The 23,964-nt window shown below is 43.4% G+C and overlaps 2 protein-coding genes across 3 annotated transcripts in view; one reads left to right on the top strand and one right to left on the bottom strand.

Moving 5' to 3' along the window:
- Nucleotides 1-2,497: 2,497 nt before the first annotated feature.
- Nucleotides 2,498-23,964, bottom strand: part of ITGB2 (integrin subunit beta 2) — a 332,357-nt gene continuing 310,890 nt past the window's right edge. The window contains exon 16 of the mRNA XM_085648635.1: nucleotides 2,498-4,810. Coding sequence (XP_085504761.1) covers nucleotides 4,745-4,810 — 66 coding nt within the window. The 3' untranslated portion in view covers nucleotides 2,498-4,744. The remainder of the gene's footprint in view (nucleotides 4,811-23,964) is intronic.
- The window catches only part of LOC146857906 (uncharacterized), a 31,349-nt gene continuing 21,018 nt past the window's right edge, over nucleotides 13,634-23,964 (top strand). The window contains exons 1-2 of one of the 2 annotated variants that reach the window (XM_085646855.1): nucleotides 13,634-13,803; nucleotides 13,918-13,981. In XM_085646855.1, coding sequence (XP_085502981.1) covers nucleotides 13,799-13,803; nucleotides 13,918-13,981 — 69 coding nt within the window. In that variant the 5' untranslated portion in view covers nucleotides 13,634-13,798. The remainder of the gene's footprint in view (nucleotides 13,804-13,917; nucleotides 13,982-23,964) is intronic. The other variant, XR_014979629.1, reaches the window with a different exon arrangement.

Here is a 23,964-nt window from a genome sequence, read left to right as displayed (position 1 = left end):
ACATACAGCACTCCACCTCAAACAAAGATGTAATAAATCTTTGCTTACACGCAATACTACAGCAAAAACACACAATTAAACACAGTTCTTCACCACAGAAGCACACACATCAATCCCACAACCAAAGGGCCATATTAGCAAGGGCAATATCGCCGCTTTAGCTGCACTTTCCGCCGCTAAAGCAGCGATATTATTATCGCCCAATTAACAAGCTTTCGCTAACAGCAGTTAGTGACAGCTTACTGGCAATCGCGCCTGTGTCCTTCCCGCTTTGCATGTCAGCGATAATCATCGCTAATGACTTGCAAAGTGGGCGTACCTCACCTAATCCTGAATGAAATCCCTCGCCACCACAACATCGTCCTATTAACAATGCGGGTCAAGCGACAACAAAAGCTGCACTGCCCGCGATTATTGCCGGAAATTAACACCTGCTCCAGACCTGATTTAGCTATGCTAACAATGGGAGGTGGATTGAGATATTAAATCCACACTCCCCTCTCAGCTAGGATTACCGTAGCGCACTGCCATTATCGCAGCTTTTCCTGCGCAGATGCCGGATATCGCCGTCTATCGCTGGAATGTACATCGCCATTGTGCAAAGCGTTGCTAATACGCCACTGAAACGGCGATGTACTCCATCGATAGGCGGCAATAATGCAAATCGCAGTAAGCGCGATTTGCGATAATTACCACAGGTCCATGCTGATATGCCCCAATATTCTTTCTTCAAGCACATACTTGACACTCTGCCTCCACACATCCACCACTCATTCCAATGCACAAACAACACTCCCACACTCTTCCACATACATTTCCCCATCAAAAGCAGCACACATACTATGTTTTGCCAAAAAACACCACTCAACTCATGCAACATTTCATCACAAGGAACGCTCCCATACACTCAGGGAAACACAAACAACGCTTTACTAGCCTTGGACCAAATTTTTATTACAGCAGTGTAATTTTGGTAATTTTGCATAACAAAATTAACACAAAATTACCGAGATTACACCATTACACCACATTGTATAATTCCAGGGAGAAATCTGAACGCAAGATGGATCGTGGCCAGGTAATTTTTGAAAAACAAGTGGCATTCAAGGTAGATTTTTTACTTGGTCGGACCAAGGGTAATTTTGAAACAAGAAACTGGAAGTCTGAATGCGAACAGCAGTGCTTTCAAAGCGAATGACAGTAACTGTAACGTGGGCAGTCGCAAAACGTTTCAGTTCGATTTGTTATTCGAGTGGGCCGTTTGGGTAATTTGTGAATGCAAAACTGCAAATCCGATCCCAAGCGTTAGTATTTTAAATCCGAGCGACCAGAAATCAACTCAAAATTTTAAAAAATTATTGAATTTTTACCTGAAAGGACCGTTTTGGTAATTTTTTGAGTGCAAGATGTATTTCACGGAATTACACAGAATTTTGTGGCAATTTTGTTTAGTTGCATAATTACACTCCAGGAAAAACAGTCCTTAAATGCATATTCTTTTTCGCTATGCACTGTGTGGTGTTACTTTGAATTTACTAAACCATGGAATACCACACAAAGTGGCAAGCTATAGCTTAGTAAATGCAAAAAAGGATATTGCATCGGGATTGGGCCAAAATGGAACACCAATGTAAAGTCATAATATATACGGAGAAATTCAAAAAAATCTCCCTGTTATGTCTGTCTCGAGGAGGCATAAGGTTTTGGCGCAAAAGCCTGTCTACCAATGTTAGTAGATAGGGATTTGCGTCAAAACCCATGGGTGATTGCATGGGACACCCAAGTACCAGCCATGGACTGTCCCTGATTCAAAATAGTACAAAGTAGCAAATAGCACAACTCTGTTTTTCTTTGGGAAAATTTCCAACGTAAATCCTGATTTGCGCTGAATAGTAAATCCCACCCCAACATTGTTTTTTTTGCCCTGAATTTACGTTACTAAATTTGGGCCTTGATGTCTAAATCAGAGGCCCTGTTTAACCTGATGTTCATACCAAACAGATTTCCTGGACCACCATTTGGGGAACTCTGTCAATGGTGACGCAGCCAGCCGTAGCATGACAGTATGAATAATATTTTTGGGGATCACTGCATCTGCGCAATTTATTTACGTACCAATGAAAAATCCCATCTGTAACTCAGATAAAACATTATTAGTTTGGTGGCTTCCACAACCAAGAAATAACAGCCCTTTTACCACGAACTGAGCTAAAAATATAATGTCTGATACACCCCTGGTGAATCCTGAATCCTGGTGTTTCATGTATTCAGGGACACAGAAGTCAAGCCAAAGTGGAGGAGAAAGGAAGGCTTGACTTTACAACCCAGTGTCAGTCAACATTTTTGCTGTCTGATGATGCTCTCATCACTGGCCATGAGAGGCTTGTGACATCCGGACTATTGCTAGTCCAATATTTCCAAGGAGATCGCGTGCATCCTCTTGAAGGGATCGAGGCAAAACAGTCAACAGCCAGAATCTGTGGACAGAAAGCAGAACTGACCAAGCATTTTCACTAAAACCCTGGGCAAGGGTTTTAGTGCAGTTTAATACATTAAAACATAAAAGGCGTCACAGAATAAAGGTAATTATCTCAACAATACATTTGCTAAATCAAAAATATATCTGTTACGGTAAAACAAAAATCTGTCACTTGATAGCAAAATTCGTCCATGGTTTTTAGCTACTACAAGCATTGCTCTCTGTTCCCCCTTGTAAGGAAAGAGCACAGGTTTTACACCTTCACCAGTTTTCTTTGTGAATTGGAATGGGGGAGCATAACTGCAACTGTCCTAGGCAATACACAACTGGGCGTGCAATAATAACCACACCTGCCAGGCAGCCCCACGCCGGGTGTTGAGCAGGCCAGTCATTATACTCATCAGCACATTGCATTCTGGGACTTAAAGTCTTACTTGTAACAGTACACATACAGGCCAAGAAACCCCTCCCAGGATTTAAAGCGCTCCTGGCTAAAGAGTCTACACTGGCTGCAGGTGTCCAAGGACACAGCACACTTGGGAGCGATGCTCTGTAGATGCTGCGTTCATGTTCTAGAGCACCTGAACTGGGAAGTGAGAATGTTCTTGTTGTCTATGATTGAGGTAGCCTGAGCTGGGCTGGGTCCATAAACAAGTCCATGGTCACAGATGAAGCAGCCCTCAAAAAACCTCTGTTCTTTTCTTTCCCCACTTAGAGGTCTTTGGTCAGTGGTGTGCCTTATCTAACCTAGAATGAAGTGTAGGACCAGGGCTGGCTGCCGCAGGGCTGTAGAGGAGAGCATCTGTAGAATCTTCACCCTAGAGCACGACAAACTGTTGGGTATCACTTGGGGTCCACAAAATAGGACTCTCGAGGGTCTCCTATGAGAGGCTAGCCTGGATCAATAGCACACTCATTCAGTCAAGGCTTAATGGTTAAACGGCGGTGGTGCCATGGACCAAGAGTATGAGGGATCCACTGAACCCCAATTATGACTGTCGCTTTACAATCCAATTTGGAAGGAGGGGACAATCCTCCTCACTGCATTAGGTCCCTCAAAACTCTTGCTACACAATGGACATGCAGGAAGGACCAAGGTCAGAGGGTCTGGAAACAAAGTCGAACAAGACGAGTTCTTGTCTTGTAGTAAATTGAGGCGGGATTGGACTTGTACAGCCTGAATGTGGAGTGAACTCATGAGGAAGTAGTGACAGAGGGAATGAACAAGACTGGAAAGTAGGAGAAAATACTGACAGGAGACACTTCCGCTAACCAGGAGATGGTCGGTCATATGATTATGATGTTGTCCTTACCGCCTCTGTTGAATTAATGCTAGTCCCGCGCTAAAGAGCATTTTAATGTCTTTATGAAGAGGGCCTAGAGTTCCTGGATCAGAGTGCTGACACTCAGTGTTTTCTTGGACCCATAGTGCCCCGTCCAGTCTTTTCTTTTCATAGCTGGACCCAACTGTCTCGGCAATTGTGATACTCTAAAAGGTATACAAAAGATCACGCCTTTGATAGACAGGAAAACATAACATGCGAAAAAGGCAGCTGGGTATTAAGACGGCACTATGGGAGTTATGAGAGCCTTAGGCAACAGTCCTTTGAATATTCATCTGTACTTGAACCTTCCTTAAAGGGAGCTAAAGCCAAATGCAGCACATTTCTTGGCAAACAATGGAAACAATCATAAAATACAAAAAAAATTGCACGCACTCAGACAGCACCCTTATGGTGCTTCTAAAACAGCATGGCCACCATAACCCCAGGAAATGCCCCCTTGTAAAAATATATTTGTGATTTTGTACTATGGATATTAAAATACGTTTTTAAAATAAAAGTTTGCATTTAACCAGATTCGATTTTGTGCCGTAGCCAATCATACATCACCTCATTCAACACACGACACTGCCTTTAGTCAGAACAATGATATTTGCTTGATTTGAACTCCTCACCGACTGAGGAGATGGGATAGGAATAAAGAAAGCCGCCATCACGGTGTCTGTAAAGCACCCCTGGGAGCAGACAGCTCTGACAGCACAGTTCAAAGTACCGAGTTTCAATTTAGTCCTTCTTGACAACTTTGGATGGGGTACACACAATAACAGAACCTGCAAAGTGCGATAAATGAACAGATCTGAAAGTGGCAATCCTTAAATAAGGGCCTTGGAACAAAAGTCTGGTTGATTCTTGGTTGAAATGCTGCATGAGCGTCCTCTGTTTGCAATTGTTATTTTATTTAATTCTTTAGGAAACTTCTTCTTCATTCTCCGTTGAACCTGGGATTTACCACAGTGGTCGTGGCGCTTTTAAACAGCGGATTGTCGGCCTGGCGGGAAAGAACAAAAAGGAACGAGTTAGCTGTACCATTATTGAAGCACAAGAGAACATGTGCACATGAAAATCTTGCATAGCGAGTCGGATTTAAAGGGTACTACCCCCCCCCCCACCCCACCCAGCTGTGTGAGCAACTCACAGGCCCTCTCGTTGTTCCTTCTTTACCATCAATTATGTACACCAAGGCCTTTTGTGGTGTTAGAATAGCTGCTGTTTATTCACATCATAAGTTGGTACACATTTGTCATGATGGCATTGGTCATTGGTCATCAACATGCTCATTTCTGGCTTATTTTAGACTACAATGTAAGGCAACAGGTTATCCGGTGTACATCTTATACTTTATTGCATATTAATAACCATAACTTGCATAATCCTGGAATGCATCATCCTTCCAGTCATGATGTCTCTTCAAGGTTGTCATAAATCGCTTTCCAACTGCAGTGACAGGTCTACTTCTGTCACTTACTTGTTACTGCGGCTTTGAGGCTTCAACTTGCTACCGAATGTCTGGAGTTCGTGGCCCCATGGCCATGTCAGGGCTTCAAGTGCTGTGTCCACAACGCGCTGACCATTTCTTAACCTTGCCCTCAAGTATCCCTGGCCTGAGGCCTCCCAAGGACCTTGTCCGGGCACTTGCCTCAAGCGTCCCTGCCATAAGGCATCCCAAGGACCTTGTGTGGGAAATTGCTCTTTTATGTCCTTGTGTGAAGATATTTCTTGTTGGTTTACTAACCACCGACAGCTCCGCCCACGATTAGTAGAACCAGCAGCTAGGTAATCCTTACAACATTCAGGAGGAACACGTCGCTCACTCCACAGAACAAATGAACCCTGTCATCTGTGTAATCCCCGGGGAAACAACTAGAAGCGAAGGCCTTTGGGGGGCGCCCACACCCTTTTTAGGTCTCACCTGGCGTAAGACTGCGCAGACATGCGCAGTCACACTGGCGAGATTTAAAGTTTTAGGTTAGATTTCTCTAGTGGGCTTTAAGACCCGCCCCTCCTTTCCATTGGCTGGCGTCACCGTTTATGCTAAACGGTGGCCAGCCATTGGAAAGGAGCATCTCGTGACGTACACTTTTCTCTTTTAGATCCGTCCCAGTTGGACTGGCTGCCCCGACTTACTGCTGGCGTAAAAGGTTTTTTATCTTTATGGGGCCAAACACATGGCCCCATAAAGATAAAAAACCAGTCATGCGAGGCAGTCCAACTGGGATGCTCTAAAAGAGAGTTGTTGTTGGCGTTGCAGCGCGCGCCTGCCGTGTCGGGGACCCGGGCTCACTCCTCCCGGTCAGGCGCTGCAGCAGTTGAACGCAGGGCAGCAGAAGAGGCTCTCCTGCCGGGTTCCCTCCTCCGCTGTAGCGGTGCACTTTGGCTGCCAACGCGCCACCCAGGCCGTGTGCAGATCGCAGCGCTTTGCGGGCCTCTCCGTCTGCTGCCAGAGTCAAGAGGAGCCCCAGGGTGCGCAGGGCCACGGGCGGGCCGCAGTGCGGGTCCTCGATCATCTCCACCAGGCAGGTGAGGCATTCGCTGGATAGCACTTGCCTGGAAGCGAAGTGCCGGGTCAGCTTCAGACCGGCGATGACCTCAAGCTGCCGCTGCAGCTGTAGCACGTTTTGCTCCGACTTGAGGGCCTTGTAGTGGCTGGCCGGCGGCCAGCAGCAGTGATTTGAGGCAGGAGGTTGCACCCATAACCACGGCTCAGGATGCAGCAGAACCGGCTACAGAGACAGGGCACCAACGGCTGCCAGCGCTTGCATAAACACACGGGCTCAGCTGAAAGGGAACACGAAGGAGGAACTCAAAATGGCGGACCAAAATAGAACAACTCTAATGGCGAATGCCAAGAACAACTGTCTCGTGTATGCAGCTTTTGGAACCGGTCTGAGTCTACAAGTTAGACGGAGGCAGAACACACTAGACCCAAATACATGAAAGATGCAACTTAATATAGTTTTGGTGCAGACGGAGGCGAAAAATTAACGGGTTATGAACTGCGTCACTGGCAGCAATCACCCTTCTCCCCCCACCCCACAAAAAATGCTTCACCATTAATCTAATATGACGGGCCTAGACGATAAAAGTATGCGTTTCAAAAGGATACATTTGGTCATATGTCACGCGAAATATACTATTCCGATACACAGCCTAGAGGGCACACCCAAACAGCAGTAAAGGCAACAGGTCTCCATTTTGCCCTGTGCTAAAATATCAATGTGCCAGATATATATTGTGACGTGTCCCTGATCAATACCTGGAGAGTTTGCAAGGGAATATTTTAATTTGAAGGGACAAACGAAGGCTGACCCCCTCCCTCCAACTGACAAACAATGGATTATAGTGGGGAAATACTTTTATATGAAACCAACATGTGCTGGAAAACTGGCGTTTCTGTAATGGGATCTACAGGGTACGAGCTTGCCAACCCATCAACTGCAAAAAAGAAGTTCCAGAAGGGAGAAAGGTACTTTTCTTAACCCCCCTCCCCCAGAGGCAGGGAAATGTATGTGGGAAATGTCACAACCAAGTTGTTGGCTGAACTATTTTCATATTTGTTGAAATGTGTTGTGAAGTTGGCGTGATCCTTTCCAGTGGTACCGAACAGGGCGCTCGAAACTAGGCGAAAGGATGTCATGGATAGCCTGCCTGCGGCAAGTTGAGCACAACGTAAAAGGAAATTACACCCATGCTAAAATACGAAAAATTAAAACCTAGTAATTCATTTTCCAAATTGGACGAGAAGGTAGCGATGTAATTCAAATAGTGTGCCTAAATACTGCCCAGCATTAAATGCTCTGCCTAAATCGCATGCAACAGTCATTCCTGTATCCACCATAGCGCCTTCAGATATTACGAATAGTTTTGCTGCCCACAGTTGGACTGTACCGGGCGTAAACAGTAAGACTTGCTGCACGGGCCTGGTCTGTTTTGTCACTGCAAGGGCAAACTGATTTACTTACAAACACCATAAGCTGAATAGACTGCAGACGACGGTGCTGCGGTTAACACTAACACCATGACACCTTCTTACCTCGGTCCTTTTAAGTATAACCTTTCTTGCTGCTTTCCTACGTTTTATCTTTTCTTGTACTTAAACCCAAACGTGCAGAACATTTTAGGCCACGGTGTGACGGAAAAAACACAAAAAATGAAACGTTATTCGTACGCTGCCTGACAGTGTTTTTAAAACGACTTTTTCCTGTCGAACCTCCAACAAAAAGCAGCTTTTCGGCCTCTTCAGTGGAGGTGGGGGACAATAATCATGGTGCATTTACAGTGCATCAGCTACAAACATAGAAACGTACTCCAAGACACTGAGCACACTATCAGTGTATAGTTAGTTACAATCATGTTATAAAAACCAAATAAACCGTTAGATTGTTAATATTTGTAACCAGCTTAGTTATATTTCAAAATCAATGCATTATTTAAAGGGCAGGGATTTTTTATTTCAAAGCATGCAAGGAAAAGACTGATAAAGCATCATAAAACCGCCTTTAAAAAAATGTACAGGTCGTCGTGGGTACTTACAATGTCAAAAGAGAGGCCTGTGGCAGTCACAGACATCTTACAGCATTTCTGAAACAAGTAGCCTTTAAAAAAGCGTGCATTTTAAACAGTGGCTTGGGAAACGAGAGCTGTAATTATGGCCAAGTAGCAAAGTGTTTAATTCAATGCCGATTTTAAATTAATTGGTCAGTAGCAGCGATAAATACATTCATAAATAAAAGATAGAAAATTATGTATTTACTTATTTGAATTCAAATTGTACCTGCTGGCACTGAGGGTGTTGTCATGACCTAGTTTTACAAGAACAAAGATGAATTCCAAATGAGGAGAAAAAAATCCAAATCTCTTATCTTCATTCTTCAAGAGATCCTTTGAAATGTTGGCAAACACTAACAAACATGGAAAGTCCTGAAACTGGATGGTAGATTCAAGTGAAAGCATTCCCATTTTGGAACAAAGGAAAACCCAGTTGGCCATTCTGATTCCATTGCAGAACAAGCATTGAAAATGCAATAGGCCTCGCCTTTTATTAAGTCAAAGCCATTTGCTTTCCTAATGGTATTATATAGCAAAGCAAATGGCTTTAACTTAACAAAAGGCGAGGCCTATTGCATTTTCAATGCTTATTACCTTGTGGTGCACCCAGGGGAGCCCTGCCGATTGGTTGCTTCAAACCAAACGGATCAATCAGTGCCCTGCGTTTTCCTGGGCTTAGCTGACCAGTGACCTCCAGCATTGCCGTACCCAACCGAGAGAGTGGTGTTTGTGTCATTGCCCTTCGAAAAAGACCCATCTCAGAAACCCTGATGTCACTTAATCTTGCAGCAAGAAATGGCAACTATGCAACGTAACATTCTTGTGTCGTGGCCGTATTACTAGTTATTTTGCTATCTTGCCTTTGTTGCCCCACCTGGCCCCAGGCTTCCTCCCCATCCTATCGGTACCGTATCTCGGTGCCGCCATTGTCGACTGAAGGGTGCTCAGTTGAAACCTCAGCACAGACTTGGTGCTGTGCGTCGACCTTTTGTATTTACTGCGTAGACCGGGTATGCATACTAATAGTTAAGTGGCAGGTGCAGTAAACTCATCCTTCTATGGCAACTCGCTCGGCCGATGAATCGGCTGCCACCAATGACCCTGGGTCTAGTGCCTGCGCACAATCCCGCCGATGTACTTCTTTGGGGATTTTCTGCTCCCCCCTAATATGCAAGTGTGATCCTGGGCAGAGTTGCTGTGCGTGCCTGCCCTGCCTCCCTTGTTCATCTGCATTTGCCGCAGCTATTATAAACAAAGTGAGTTTAATAATGATGGCATTTCAAAAGAGAGCATTAGCTAGCGCACCACGCTATGATGCCATTTAAAATAAAGAAAACCTTCAACTTTGCAGGGCCTGGAACCTGATTTGTCACGCCTGAAAGTGATCCTTGTGTAATGCATTAAGCAATGCATCCATCGGTTTGTTAGACCGTTTCACCGATAGGATAAGGGTAACCGAGCCCATGTAAATACCTGTCAGGTCGGTACCTGTCACCCAAGCCATTCTTATAGCTTTGGGGTGTTGAATAATCTAAATCATCGCACTTCTAGCAGTGTGAAGGTTAGCAGCTGTGTGGGTACTGAAATGGACCGCGCTGGTGGGGGCAATGGTGGTGGCCCCCTGACGGCACTCTTCCCTTCATACCAGTGTGGGGTGTCGGTGCACTAACACCACACACCCATTACACCGAGACAATCAATCATATGTGTCTAAATCAGTGTATAGGTAACGTTACATAAGACAGACGACTACCAGGTATAGTAGTCACAAGCCATCCGTACTCATAGGCAGCATAGGTTCAGAGTGCTTGGTCTAGAAAAGCACTAACTCAAGAGTTAGGTGAGGGTTCTCTTTCCCATAAGAATTGATTTCTACATAAATTAACCACTTTTGCAACATTAGGATAACAAATGACTGGGGAAATCCTACCGCGCCAAGAGGCCCTTCATGGTGAACGTGTGCTTGGCGAACACATGTTATGCTACGTCATGTTATGGAACCTGGAGGGACACTCATTTAATAGCCTGTATACATGCAATGCATTCGCATGATGAGCACTTTATTCAAGCTCAAAATAAAAATAATTCAAAGTATGTTACTTGCGACAATTGCACACTAAATAAAAAAATTAGAGGTTAACTTAAAGATTAAACATGAGGCCACATGGCTTGTTATAGCGGCGCAAACTGGGCTTGCATTTTCCTAGTGTGTGTTCTGTCCATAGGTTCTTTCATAGGACGTGTAACACTGTAAGTATGAAACTAATATATTAAGAACGCCCAGCTCAGACGTCAGAGGGGATATCCTGACGTGTATTTGCTGCTTAGAGAGGTGTTACCAAGTAAAATGGACTCTAGTGTGGTTGGAAACTGGGACGAGATGAACCAAGGGTCCACCCCTGCTCTACTTGCTGTTTCTGCAATGCCCTGATTGAGCAATACGTTTGGGGATAATAAACTACAACAATCACAGATACCATGACGCCATACAGCTTTACGCTAGCAAAGGTTTTAAACCAGTGTGCTTTCGTGTACCGAGCTTTACCTATGGACTCCATTTCCCACTTACTCATGCCATTGTCAAGCATCAGCTAAATTACTGCGAGTGTGCTTGCTATCGGTTGTGGAAAATAGAAAAATCTTTAAAAAAACATTTGCTCCTGATGGCACTATGCGATAGTACTGGGATTCAACTCTGCGAAATGCTACACTGCTCTCTCGAGCATTTGTCGCTGCACCAAGAGAGCGGATGTTTTTAAATTGTTGCCACCCTCTGTGATATACATGTAGTTTCACAAGAATTACCCTCTAGGTGAATCCAGCTGCATTTCACCTTCTTAATCCCTCGCCGTCTTCCTGCCTATCCAGGAACACCAACTTCATACACTGATGGGATTCTTAACAAATCCAGAATGAGATTCTAGTTCCATCTAAGGGAGGTCCTGGCTAGATTCCCTGAAGCCATGGCAAGTCTCATAGAGGAAAATAACTGATTGGAACCGTATAACCGCCCCGTACTTGCAACATCCTGACCAGGAAAAAACTGCTGTCCCACAAGCTAATCCGGATAACAGTGACCAAGGGAGCTTGAACGCACTGTAGTTTGCGCCAAGCTGCGGCGACAGCCTAGATTATAGTCTAGAGTTACCGTTTGGCTATAAGATCTCGCTTAAGCTGGTCTAATTGAAGATTTTACACCGGACATATTATTCTAGGCCACTGTTGTACCGCATGGGAAGTGCTAACACCACATTATGTCAACGGAGATGTGGACAGGAGGGGACCTTTTATTACCTGCTGTGGGAATGCCCCCTGAGGTGGTGAGACAGGAAGTCCCTCTAGAAGCTAAATGGCACCTGCTCCTTATCCCAGATGCGAAGTCTTGGTCGAGATCTAAACAACTTTGGCTAGCACTGGCTTTTGCGGTGGCCATGCACAATGTAGCACGGGGGTGAGGTGGCTGCCTGTCCCCCAAAGGTGGCTGAATGGGAGGCTGACCTTGATTAGTGCTGGTGAGCTGAACATACAATCTATCTAAGCAGAGCATGCCCGTGCAAGTGGGAGAAGGTTTGGGGAGGCTGGCAGGAATACAGAGGTTTATACAAGTGGAAGGGGGGGAGGGTGTAGTACACGAAGGTCATTCATTTCAAAGTCACATGGGCTTAAGGGGGAGGTTTGTCTGTTTACTGAGTTACGACGGATTCTTCAATTTATTTGCTGATGTAGCCACTGTACCTTCCGGTCAAATGAATGATGTCAAGCTGTATTTAATAACACAAATGTACTGTTGATTGAGCACTTGTTCATAAAAAGTGTTATAAAAACAAGAGTTACAGGTGTTAGCTAACTGGTAGCTGTGATGGCGGCCCCTGTTTAAGGCCTTTGATTTTCCACCTAAATTCCTGCTGCACTTGCATGCGCACTGGTTGCACCCAACAACCGTCTGCAAATGCCCACTGCTTTGTTGAAATCTACTGCGTATTTTGCATGCAGCCTCGTTTGCCTTGGATTGGAATAAGTGAGAAATTATGAGGTTTTCAATTAAAGGCACCAAGTTGGCCAATAAACCTGGCGGCTGCAGGTAGACGTTCAGTCGTGTTCTGAGTTAACAATGTGCATCTGTGTCACATTCTGTTTTACTGACTTAACAATTAGGGGTATGATTGCTCTATTGTTTTTGTTGCTGACGTTAGATGGCATACGCTACATTGTCCACAGAGGTAATGTCCTGTGATTGGTCGGAGCCCCAGCATTGTCTGCATTGTCTGTACTGATGTTTGTTGTTGTCTAGGACTTGTGTGTACTAGACTGTCACGTATACTTTGTGCTCTATAGCAAGAAGCATACGTGACAGTCTAGCAACGAAAACAACAGACCTAGAACTAAACAGTCCGTGGGAGTTGAGAAAACATACAAATTGTAACAGTTGACAAGTGATCTACCTCATTGTATGCCCATGTAACCTTAAATACATTGGAATGACAACAAGAAAAGTAAACACACGTATCATGGAACATGGAAGCACAATACGATGTAGACGTCACACCACCAGGATGGCAGAACACTTCATAACAACCAATCATACCCCTAATGATATGAGATGGACAGTTTTAGAACAAGTCTCAGCAGAAACAAGAAATCTGGAAACAATGCTGTTTGAAAAAGAACAAAGATGGATTTATAAATTATCTACTCACACCAGAGGACTAAATGATGATGTTCCATGGGGAAATATTCTGTAGATATTCTCTAAATACATCAATGAATGAGGAATAGTGACAGCTTTGAATAGGCCCAACATGACATCCCTAGGATTTCCATTCCCCTTTCACATAGTTGGAAAATACGAGGCATGATATTAGCCACAGCCGATTACTCCACTGACTAAATTAGACATAGGTATATGCAACGCCTTATAATTGCACAAATCAGAGTGCCCGTAATGTAATTGAAGAAGGATTATCATATGAACAGGGATTAATACTGGTTCGATAAATCCAAACGAACATGGATTATTATGACTCTTCTTTAAGTGACAAACAAGGATTTTATAACCTCAATCTGGAATTTGCACTCATAATCCCATAATCCTCTGCTCATTATTCAACAAAAGGGAGGAGCCACGGCCAAGCGCACGTAACAGTTTTATCGGCAGTTTGACAAAATCCAGATCGCCCTTATACAACCACTAGCAACGCAACAGTATTTCTTGCCGCATACCGGTAGTCATTACTTGGTCCTGAGCGCATTTGAAACACTAGAGTTTTCCTCGCAATAGAGTGAGTATTTCTTTTCCGGCCCTGATCCTGTGACACACACAGGATCACATGATGATGATACTCTGCATGCATAAAGCAAGAGAACAAACAGAGTTCTCCAACATGCAGGGACACAGGGAGACGCTCTGAATGCGAGCGGATGCGCACTCTTAATGAAGTAAGATCTTTTCTTCCTCTTTTTCTGTGTTACACGCTGATGATTTGAAATGTTCTGTAAATGTAGTAAGAAATTTACACAACAAGATGACTAATAAATGAATTTTCCTCCTAGTGTTTGGCTACAGAGTCCGTCCTCCCGTGGCACCTCTATGATATCTGTTGAAAAAGCAAGGCATGTATGTAATAGGTCACGGCTGTTTTTCCTTTTTATAGTATTTTCCTTAATTCTTCTTTAAATTTTAATTTGCTGAGTCTCTATATGTGGTGACGACGATATAAAGGAAACAAATGGATATAGACCATTTAATACCCACACTACTTGGGGTGCTCCAAAAAAGCACGAGCGCCCACTGATGCCTAATCCGCCCCCTCTTTCTCTTTCTCTTGTACAACCATACAAGGACAAGGTCCTATAAATATGGTCTGTATGGTTACGTGCATGTTTTTTACTATTTAATTGCACAGCAAATTAGCATTCACAAAAAGTAAGGTGACAACAAGGTCCTGAAGAGAGCCGACTGACCCTTCACGGGCTACATAAAGGCTGAAATATGTCGACCTATCAGATGCCTGGTAACATTAATTCCTAAAAGCATCATACATTTCTTCTTTTTTACCTAGCCTTAAATCTCTGAAGTATAAATCTATTACATGGATTTAAAAGCTTTTTTAACTCACTCTCTCAACCCTGCCTTCACTTACTTTTACCATTCAAAGAGCTCCACTTACAAACGTGTCGAGCCCACCCATTCACGTTCAGTGTCTGTGTGAGGGTCCAATGATGAAGCCTGCCACAGGTGGTACTTGTAGGTAAGGACCCTATATATATATATATATATATATATATATATATATATATATATATATATGTGTATGTGTGTGTGTGTGTGTGTGTGTGTGTGTGTGTGTGTGTATATATATATTACCTACTGGCGGTCGCCAGTAGGTAGTTATAGTTAGGACCACGTTTCCATAGGAAATCCGCAACATTCTATTTTGAATAACTTTGGCGCCGGTCGACGAATCCTCGCGAATTTTTCAAAATAGGTGGGGCGCTACGCTCCGCTCCTACCCTGAAAGTCTCGGGGGGATTCGTCAAGCGGGGGCTGAGATAAAAGGGGGGTCCCAAAACGCGTTTTTCCCATGCATTTTTCCATAGGACCTTTAGACACAGCTACAGCCCGAACGGCTGAACAGAATTACTTGAAATTTGGCAGAGAGGTAGCCATAAGGTCAAGGAAGTGCCTTTTGCAGGTCTGGTGTAAATCTGTCCAGTATTTCCGGAGAAAATAGCATTTAAAAGCATATATATATCTATATGCGCGCAGGGTGCGCGCACCGTGCGAGCACCGTGCGAGCACCCTAACGTGCGCGAGCGTAATTCTGATTGGTGGTTACATGTTAGTCAACGTTCGAATCGGTCGAAATCAGGAAGTGTCGGCCGCCATTTTGTTTGTTTTCAGTGCGAGAGTGAAAAAGGAAGGTGGCGAACGTGAAAAGGGGGCAGGGTAGAGAGTTCCTGACCCCCTAGCCTTTGTCAGGGGGTCCCTGAAGGACCCCGAAGGCAAAAACATTTTTTTTTTTTTTTTTAAAAATCGCGGGGGTGCGCGCACAGTGCGCGCACCCTGAAAAACACACAAAAAAAAAAATTTTTTTTACAAAAAAAAAATAATTCGCAGGGTGAAAACCAAAAAAAAAAAAAATAATAATTTTTAATACGTAGTTTATTGTAAAATAAATATATAAAAAAATAATACATAAATAAATTAGCATTTAAAAAACCGTACAAATTCACTGAAAAAACCATAGGTTTCACACTCGTTATAGTTAGGAATTAGCATTTAAAAAATCCTTGCAAATTCACTTAAAAAACCATAGGTTTCACACATGTTATAGTTAGCTGGACATTTCACTCATAAAAAACCAATGAAATTCCCCCGTTATAGTTACTGCAGGCAACTATAACTCACGCGACCGCAATCCTCTGCTGATGACGTCAGATATTACATCACTGATGACATATGTGTCTTTCTGAAAAATAAATATTTGTAATATATGTATAGCTAAAGATTAATGGAAGAAGACATGGGTAAATAAGTGTCTAAATACAGTATTAGCATCAGCAGAGGATTGCGGTCGCGTGAGTTATAGTTGCCTGCAGTAACTATAACGGGGGAATTTCATTGGTTTTTTATGAGTGAAATGTCCAGCTAACTATAACATGTGTGAAACCTATGGTTTTTTAAGTGAATATATATATATATATATATATAAGAAAGGGTTGCCCTGCTTGAGACCGCACACACGGTGAGTAGACCACTTTATTGAAGACTTGGCAGGTTATACAAGCTCACAGCACAAATCCTCTCTGGGAAACCTTCTGGGAAGCCTGACGCGTTTCGAACATCTTCGTTCTTAATCATAGGCACGTCCCAAGCAGAGCCGCCACAGCGTTGCAGAGCAGTTATTTAAATCACCAACATCCCGCCCCCATGGGCGTGTACCAAAGTGCCTTCTGGATGTTGAAGTTCTGCAAATATTCAAACCCAAGTGGGTGTAGCTGGCATCCAGTAATCTTAAAACAATCCCCAGCAGTGAGTACATTTAGACCGCAAGTCCCGAGAACACTGCCCATACAAGCCGACAACCAGGGAACCTCACCGCTCCATCGGCAACCTCGTTACAAAGTTTCCGTAGATCTGCATTGCCTCGCAGCAGTATATATATAGAATACAATGGGATCAGTAAAAAACTAACGCAATTTTTGACTTGTAGCTCTAATTTTGTAATCTATGTGATTGAATGCACATGCAAACTGTGGTACATAGGGAGTATGCTCTGTCCAGCTAAAAAGAGGATATTAGAACATCTCAGAGCAATTTCTCACAAGGATCCTAAATACCCTGTGGCCCGTCATATTAATGAACGTCATTTTGCCAATGTCGCAGATTTGAGCTATATGATTCTGGAACAGATTCCCAGAAATCTTCGAGGGGGCGATAGAGTTCTGACCTTGAGACAACGTGAATCTAGATACATCATTGAATTTCTGACCAAAAGTCCGGGGGGGCTGAACTTAGATGAAGAATTGTCCATTCATCTTAAGACATGATTTATTTCCTACTGAGAGTGAGGTCTCTGCCCTACACTCTAACTGTATTGTATTATTTGCTTAGGTTGATCAGTGATAATGTATTTACTGCATAATAATTTTAATTGCCTGTATTTTGTTGTGACAAAAACACTAACAGCAACCTTTTTCCTCCTTTTGCACTGTTGTATGTGTGTACAATATATTCTAATGTGAATATTTTGTATGTTTTTATACAGGAGTGAAGGAAGGAGCCCCTACACTGGCACACACCGACACGGGCATCCTACCCTTTCCTCCGTTCCTGATCTACACTCACACCTCCTTGCACTGGGATCCTGGTATATCTCTTTTTTTGTGATATTCATGTTAAGTAAGGGTAGGCGTAGTTCGCGAAGTAGCACTTCGCGAAGCTACGCAAAGTGAAGTTCGCACTACGCGAGCTACGCGTAGCACTTCGCGAACTGCGTAGTAACATGTTCGCACTGTGCAAGATGTTGTTTTCAATGATTGCACAGTGCGGACAAGCAACCGGCACTGTGCAATCATTGAAAATGGCATCTTGCACAGTGCGAGCTGTAGTTTTCTGCTGCTCGAGTAGATTTTTACTCGAGCGGCAGCTTTCTCAACGCGAACTGGTAGTTTCTCATCGCGAGCGGTCGCGAGCATACGCGAGCCCTCGCAATGAGAAACCTGACCTCCTCGCGTTGGGAATCTCGCACGGGTGGTTTATTTTCCATGCTCGCGATCGCGAACAAGGAAAAAGTCTCGCCGGGATGTCATTTTGCTTGCTCGCGGTCGCCAACTTGACGTTGAGGACCGCGAGCAAGCAAAAAATGACCGCAGCACTACGCAACACTACGCTACGCGTGTTCGCACTGTGCTACGTGCAGTTCGCGTAGTGCGAAGTAGCGCGAACTTCGCAAACTACGCGAGCGTAGCGTAGTGCTTCGCCCAGGCCTAATGTTAAGTTAAGATGAGACCTTGATACAGGTTTGGTCGCTGTTTAGTGTCATTCAACATTGATTCATTTACTAGTAGCACTATGTTTGATTCATAGAACGTTAGTCCATTGAGACAGATTCTACACCTGAGACACCAAGTGGGACTTTGTTACTGGTTCTGGTATTTGACCCGTTCTCTCACTTTAGTGAGTGTTTTCAGTTTCTGTGCCATTACTTCTGTGATGAATTTATAGTAATGACTAAGCTTATTTTTCTATTTACACTTGTATTTTAGAATTTTGTGTTGTTTATTTATCTTTATGATCAACACTTTTTTAGCCAGACCTAGTGTAGAATCTTCATTTTACGATCATTTAACTGTGTTGCTCGCTTGATTTGACCTTTCCAAGATGGCGAACCCGATTAGGGATGATTGTTTCTACCAGTAGATTTTACTGCTTTGTAGATGAATTGTGCATATTTTGCTATACTTATTGTTTTCATCATTGGCACTTCTATCGAACCTAACCTTGATTTTCACTGTACGATATACGTTAATGTTGCCATTGTAACTTTTTGCCCTTCCAAGATGGCGACCATGCTAGGGAACACTTGAGCCATCGCGAAGTCCCTTCTTGATTTCCATGATATTTGTTTCCCACACGTAACTTTATTTAACTCTGGGTGTTTGTGTTCTTGGTTACACGTGATCAAGGCTTTTGCCGAAACGCGTTGTGTAATAAATATTTGGACCTGTACTACGAAGTTGCTGTGCCTTTATTACTGAGAGCATACTGTACTACGTGGATTTTGGGACATTGAACTTACCGGTGAGCTTCACCGGTGTGTATGCCACCCTTTAATGAATATGCGCCCATACAGGGTTTGAAACATGGGCACACTTCAAGATCCAGAATCCTTTGCTCATCTGAGGGCGTGGTATTTACATAAAGGAGGTGTGCCTAGAGACGCATAATTGTTCGTCGAGCCTCTGAGGAAGAAGCATTCAGTCTTTGAAACTCGTCAGGCCATATCGACGGTTACAGCTGAAGAGATTGACAGCGTCTGGAGGCGTTTTACCAATAAAAGGATTTTTTCCTGAAACACTGTGGAGTGCGTTTCTATGAAGGAGCAACCTGTGGTTTGATATATATATATATATATATATATATATATATATATATATATATATATATATATATATATATATATGTATACGTATTAATATATATTATCTACTGGCGGTCGCCAGTAGATAGTTATAGTTAGGACCTATTTGCCATAGGAAATACGCAACATTCTATTGGGAATATCTTTGGCGCCGATTGACGAATCTTCGCAAAATTTTCCAAACTTTTTGCCAGCTCCGCTCCGCTCTGCTCCTACCCTGAAAGTTTTGCGGTGATTCGTCAAGCGGGGGCCAAGAAAAAAGGGGGGTCCCAAAACGCGTTTTCCCCATGCAATTTCCCATAGGATCTGTTGTCGCAGCTACAGCCCGAACCGCTGAACGGGATGACACCCAAAAAAAAACAAAGCGCGGGCTGCCGCGCTTCGTTTAGATTTAGCCCCCGGGGGGGCCAAGTCCCGGGGGCAATATGGTTTTATAATGGGGGCCACGCCCCTTTTTACACCTCTCTGCAACGCAGCTCCCTGGCGCTTACTGGAGGTACCTGGTGGGCTAGTTGGCCGCCAGGGGACCTCAGGATTCAAGGGGACTTAATTTCCCAACTTAAAACGCGCCACGGGGCGCGTTTGCACAGTGGTGAAGGTAGGAGGCGGGGCCTGAGGTGATACTGTGCAAACACGCCCTGTGGCGCGTTTTAAGTTGGGGAATTCATTCCTCTTCAATCCAGAGGTCCCCTAGGGGACAAATAGCCCACCAGGTACCTCCACTAAGCACCACGGAGCTGCGTTGCAGAGTGTTGTAAAAAGGGGTGTGGCCTCTGAACACCTCTCTACAAGGCAGCTCCCTGGTGCATACTGGAGGTACCTGGTGGGCTAGTTGGCCGCCAGGGGACCTCAGGATTCAAGGGGACTTAATCCCACAACTTAAAACACCCCACTGGGCGCGTTTGCACAGTGGTGAAGGTAGGGGGCGGGGCCTGAGGTGAGATCTGTGCAAACACGCACTGTGGCGCTTTTTAAGTTGGGGAATTAATTCCTCTTCAATCCTGAGGGTCCCTGGGGACCAACTAGCCCACCAGGTACCTCCAATAAGCGCCACGGAGCTGTGTTGCAGAGTGTTGTAAAAAGGGGCGTGGCCTCTGAATACCTCTCTGCAATGCAGCTCCCTGGCGCATACTGGAGGTACCTGGTGGGCTAGTTGGCCCCCAGGGGACCTCAGGATTGAAGAGGAATTAATTCCCCAACTTAAAACGCGCCACAAGGCGTGTTTGCACACGTCACCTCATGCCCCTCCCCCTTCCTTCACCATTGTACAAATATTCCTCTAAAATCAGCCGAACTACGAATTCCGATTTACTCACCTGTTATCAGGAGAGAACCCAGGGCTGCATCTTTTAGCCCACCACTGACCCTGAAAAGTAATTCTAAGCGTACTTACCAGTAACTTGTATTTCCTTCCATAGGAATCCATTGTGTGGTTTTCACCAGAAAATTTTCAAAGTGTCCATTTTTGAAACGTACAAATATGCCTCTAAAATCAGCCGAACTACGAATTCCGATTTACTCACCTGTTATCAGGAGAGAACCCAGGGCTGCATCATTTAGCTCAGCACTGACCCTGAAAAGTAATTCTAAGCGTACTTACCAGTAACTTGTATTTCCTTCCATAGGAATCCATTGTGTGGTTTTCACCAGAAAAGTTTCTAAGTGTCTATTTTCACAAACTAAAACTATTCCTAATAAATCATCTGTATGACTTAAACACATTCTTTCAACTGTTTACAGGAGGTTGGCCAGTGCTGGATCCAGGATCCACCACTGAGTAAGAAAAAGTAACGATAACACTACTTACCTGCTAAGTGAATTTTCTGCCATAGGATAACATTGGTGATTCTATGGGAAAAAGTTTCTAAGTGTCAACTTTTAAAATACAATAATATTCCTTAAAAATCACTACTGTAACCAAAGCGCTTTTACTCAACTGTTCACAGGAGATGTCCATGGACTGAATCTAGGATCCAGTCTTGTGGTTAGAAAAGTAATCCATAAAGTAATTAATTGCATTTAACTAGAAATGCACATTGAGCTCAATGTTGCTTTGTGTTTGAAATTGTGTTGCCCATTGCAACAACTGTAACTACTGTACTTAAAAGTCTGTTGCCTATTTGCCAAGTATTTAAACTAAAGTAATTCATTCTGAGAAAGTATATTTTGTATTGTAATGTATAATGTAATTATAATGTAATTAAAAAAAATATATCTAAAAATAAATAGTTTAAAAAATGTAGTAAATCAGTATAAAAAAAATCAGTATAACAATTAATACATTCAAAATTGTCATTTAGAAAACCTTTGAAATTAACTGAAAAAACCATAGGTTTCGGGCCTGATATAGTTAGGAATTAGCATTTAAAAAACATTTGAAATTCACTGAAAAAACCATAGGTTTCAGGGGCGTTATAGTTAGGAATTGGCATTTAAAAAACCTTAGAAATTCACTGAAAAAACCATAGGTTTCAGGGGCGTTATAATTAGCTGGACATTTCCCTCGTACAAAACCCTAGAAATTCCCCTGCTATAGTTAGTTCAGCTAACTATAACTCGCGCCCCCGCAATGCACTGCTGATGACGTCACATATTACATCACTCATGACATGGTCAGTGACATCACTGATGACATCACTGATTACATCTGAAATGACATCACTGATGACATCACCGATGACGTCATCCATGTGATAAATTAGTGCATCTTCTCACACCCTTTGATATACTCAATCAAAATTTGACGTCCATTCTCAAAACCATAGATACTCCAATACCAATAACTACATACCCACTCATTGACTCTTAGATCTACACACACATCCACTCACTCACCTGTACAGTCACTCATACTTACAGTCACTCAGTACAGGACTATCATATGCATTTATACACCTACATAGACTCACACACCACCAATCATCCATAGAGGTACTCTCACACCTAGTCAGTCATGCAAATAATTGATCACACTCCCATTTACTCACCTATGCAGTTATACACACACAAGTTCACTTACTCATAAAAATAGTACCACATCCTTACGCTCTTATACAATCACTGATACAAGCACACACTCATCCATACAGCCACTCTCACAATTACACACTCTCACATATACCCACTTATATACTCTTACACACAGATATACTGCCTTTCACATATGTAGTTACTCACACATGTACCACTGAGATATACATTCAATCACTAACACACCCATACATACACTCACCCAACCATACAGTCCATCACAGATGCACTCTTAAAACCATGCACCCATAGAATCACCCACTCACACATGTATGCACAGAGTCACACACACCCCACCCACACAAACACTCAGGCACCCAAACAGATACTCAGACAACCAATCAATAACCCATAGAGACACTCATATAGCTATTCACAAAACCATGCAGCCGCTTATACACCAACAGACAGACAGATACAAACATGCACACAGTTTAGTCACTAGTCTGCAGTAAGATACGTTTAATGACTCACTTATACAGTCACGCACCTACTAAATCATCCATTCATACACCCACTCATTCTTCCATAGGTTTTCCCCTATATATATTAAACGTATTTAAAATTTACAGAAACACACATTCACTGGATGATGTCATCAGTGATGTCATTTCAGATGTCATCAGTTTTGTCACTGACCATGTCATGAGTGATGTAATATGTGACGTCATCAGCAGTGCATTGCGGGGGCGCGAGTTATAGTTAGCTGAACTAACTATAACAGGGGAATTTCTAGGGTTTTATACGAGGGAAATGTCCAGCTAACTATAACGCCCCGAAACCTATGTTTTTTTCAGTGAATATACAGATACTTTCACTTTTCACACCACTTCAGAGCAAGATTACTGTCTGAGAAATTATGAAGCAAGCACCAATTAACCTGGGTGTGTTTTGCTCACTTGTCTCAGATACAGGTAAGAAAGACACTTTCTTAAATAACTGGGTCCCCCCTCCCTTTTTGTTGGTTATTGATTTAATGATCTACATTTTGTTCGATAACAATAAAAAGTGTGAATGTTATTGGTTGTGCCTGGCTCCATTTATCTTATCATATTAAAAGGTAGATTATATGGCTGCCTAATGTTTTTGCACACATCGTTTTTGTCTTCCAGACAGGTCAGCTGAGTGCGGTGCACAAGCAGGGACTCTTAGAAGCGAAATAAGCTCGTGGGGAAGGAGGCCTATTCCTCCAGTGAGATTCAGGCATTAATTCAAGAAGCAGTTGATAGTGCAGTAAAGCAAGAGATAAGCAAGAGATAAGTAGGAGGAAGAAAGAAGTGAGAAATTATGATTCTTCATCTTCGTCTTCAGAATGAGGTACAAGTTGTACAGTGGCTGGCAAATCCATTTGAAGAGAAGAGGCCTGTAGGTCCTAGAGCATGTCAGAAGTAACCTAGGAGTTCATGAAGTTAATCAGTTGGAGGATGAGCTTTTTCCACTGTGTAGAAGACCAGTGAGTTTGGCAATGCCCCTTGTTAGACCTGGCACAATTGGTGTGGGTTTCCCCTGTATTTTTGCCTTTGCCTCCTGTGTTTTTGCTGTGTGTTGGACTTCGTTTTTGCTGGTCTAGATGCTTTGGGCATTTTGCCACTGCTGTTCAGTGCCAAAGTGCAAGTGCTCAGTTTGAAAATTGTTGTTAAGGATTGGTGATTCCATGATTGGCATATTTGATTTATTAGTCAGTCCCTAGTACAGTGTACTGTGTGTGCCCAGGGCCTGTAAAACAAATGCTGCTAGTGGGCTGCAGCACTGATTGTGCCACCCACATAAGAAGCCTGTAAATGTACCTCAGGCCTGCCATTGCAGAGCCTGTGTGCAGTCTGGTACGGCCATGTCGACCTGGCAAGTTCACCCACTTTCCAGGCCCTAACCTTCCCTTTTCTTACGTGTAAGTGACCCCTAAGGTAGGCCCAAGGTACCCCTG

The sequence above is a fragment of the Triturus cristatus genome, chromosome 3_2 (assembly GCF_964204655.1).
Source record: "Triturus cristatus chromosome 3_2, aTriCri1.1, whole genome shotgun sequence".
NCBI classification, from domain to species: Eukaryota; Metazoa; Chordata; class Amphibia; order Caudata; family Salamandridae; genus Triturus; species Triturus cristatus.
The sequence above is the reverse complement of the archived record's forward strand: the minus strand, read 5'-3'. Positions and strand labels throughout refer to the sequence as shown.